Below are 429 nucleotides of genomic sequence, written 5' to 3'. Positions count from 1 at the left end.
CTGTCTGTCTGCCTGCCTGTGTCTGAAAGAAAGAAAAAAACGATTTTCACACCAACAGCAAAAACCAATTGTCGAAACTCTTCCCCCCCCCTATCACCCCCACCTCCTCCTCCCCCCCAGATTCGACAACCCCGCGAGCGTGGCGCCGACCCCGACCCGCCAGCTCACCTACAACTACCTGCTGAGTGTCAACGCCGGCCTCCTGCTGATGCCTTCCTCCCTCTGCTGCGACTGGACGATGGCCACCATTCCGCTGGTCGAGTCCTTCACGGATCTCAGGTGAGGAGGCCGCGTGGCGAGTCGTTTTCGTTTGTTTTTCTTTTTGTTATAATTGTTTTTATACGTTTTTTTTCTCTCTTTCTTTTTTTGAGGAGTCGCTGCGTTTTTTTTTTTTTTTTTTTTTTTTTTTTTTTTTTTTTTTTTTTTTTT

At 47.6% G+C, this 429-nt stretch overlaps 1 protein-coding gene across 1 annotated transcript in view; it reads left to right on the top strand.

The window, feature by feature from the left end:
* Positions 1 to 429, top strand: part of LOC119585654 (protein O-mannosyl-transferase Tmtc3-like) — a gene marked incomplete at both ends in the record, with an annotated part of 116,247 nt that overhangs the window by 94,518 nt on the left and 21,300 nt on the right. Inside the window, 1 exon segment of the mRNA XM_037934330.1 lies at positions 121 to 279. Coding sequence (XP_037790258.1) covers positions 121 to 279 — 159 coding nt within the window.

This window comes from Penaeus monodon, chromosome 20 (assembly GCF_015228065.2).
Source record: "Penaeus monodon isolate SGIC_2016 chromosome 20, NSTDA_Pmon_1, whole genome shotgun sequence".
NCBI lineage: Eukaryota > Metazoa > Arthropoda > Malacostraca > Decapoda > Penaeidae > Penaeus > Penaeus monodon.
Note: the sequence above shows the minus strand (reverse complement) of the source record. Positions and strands in the feature narration are given on the sequence as shown.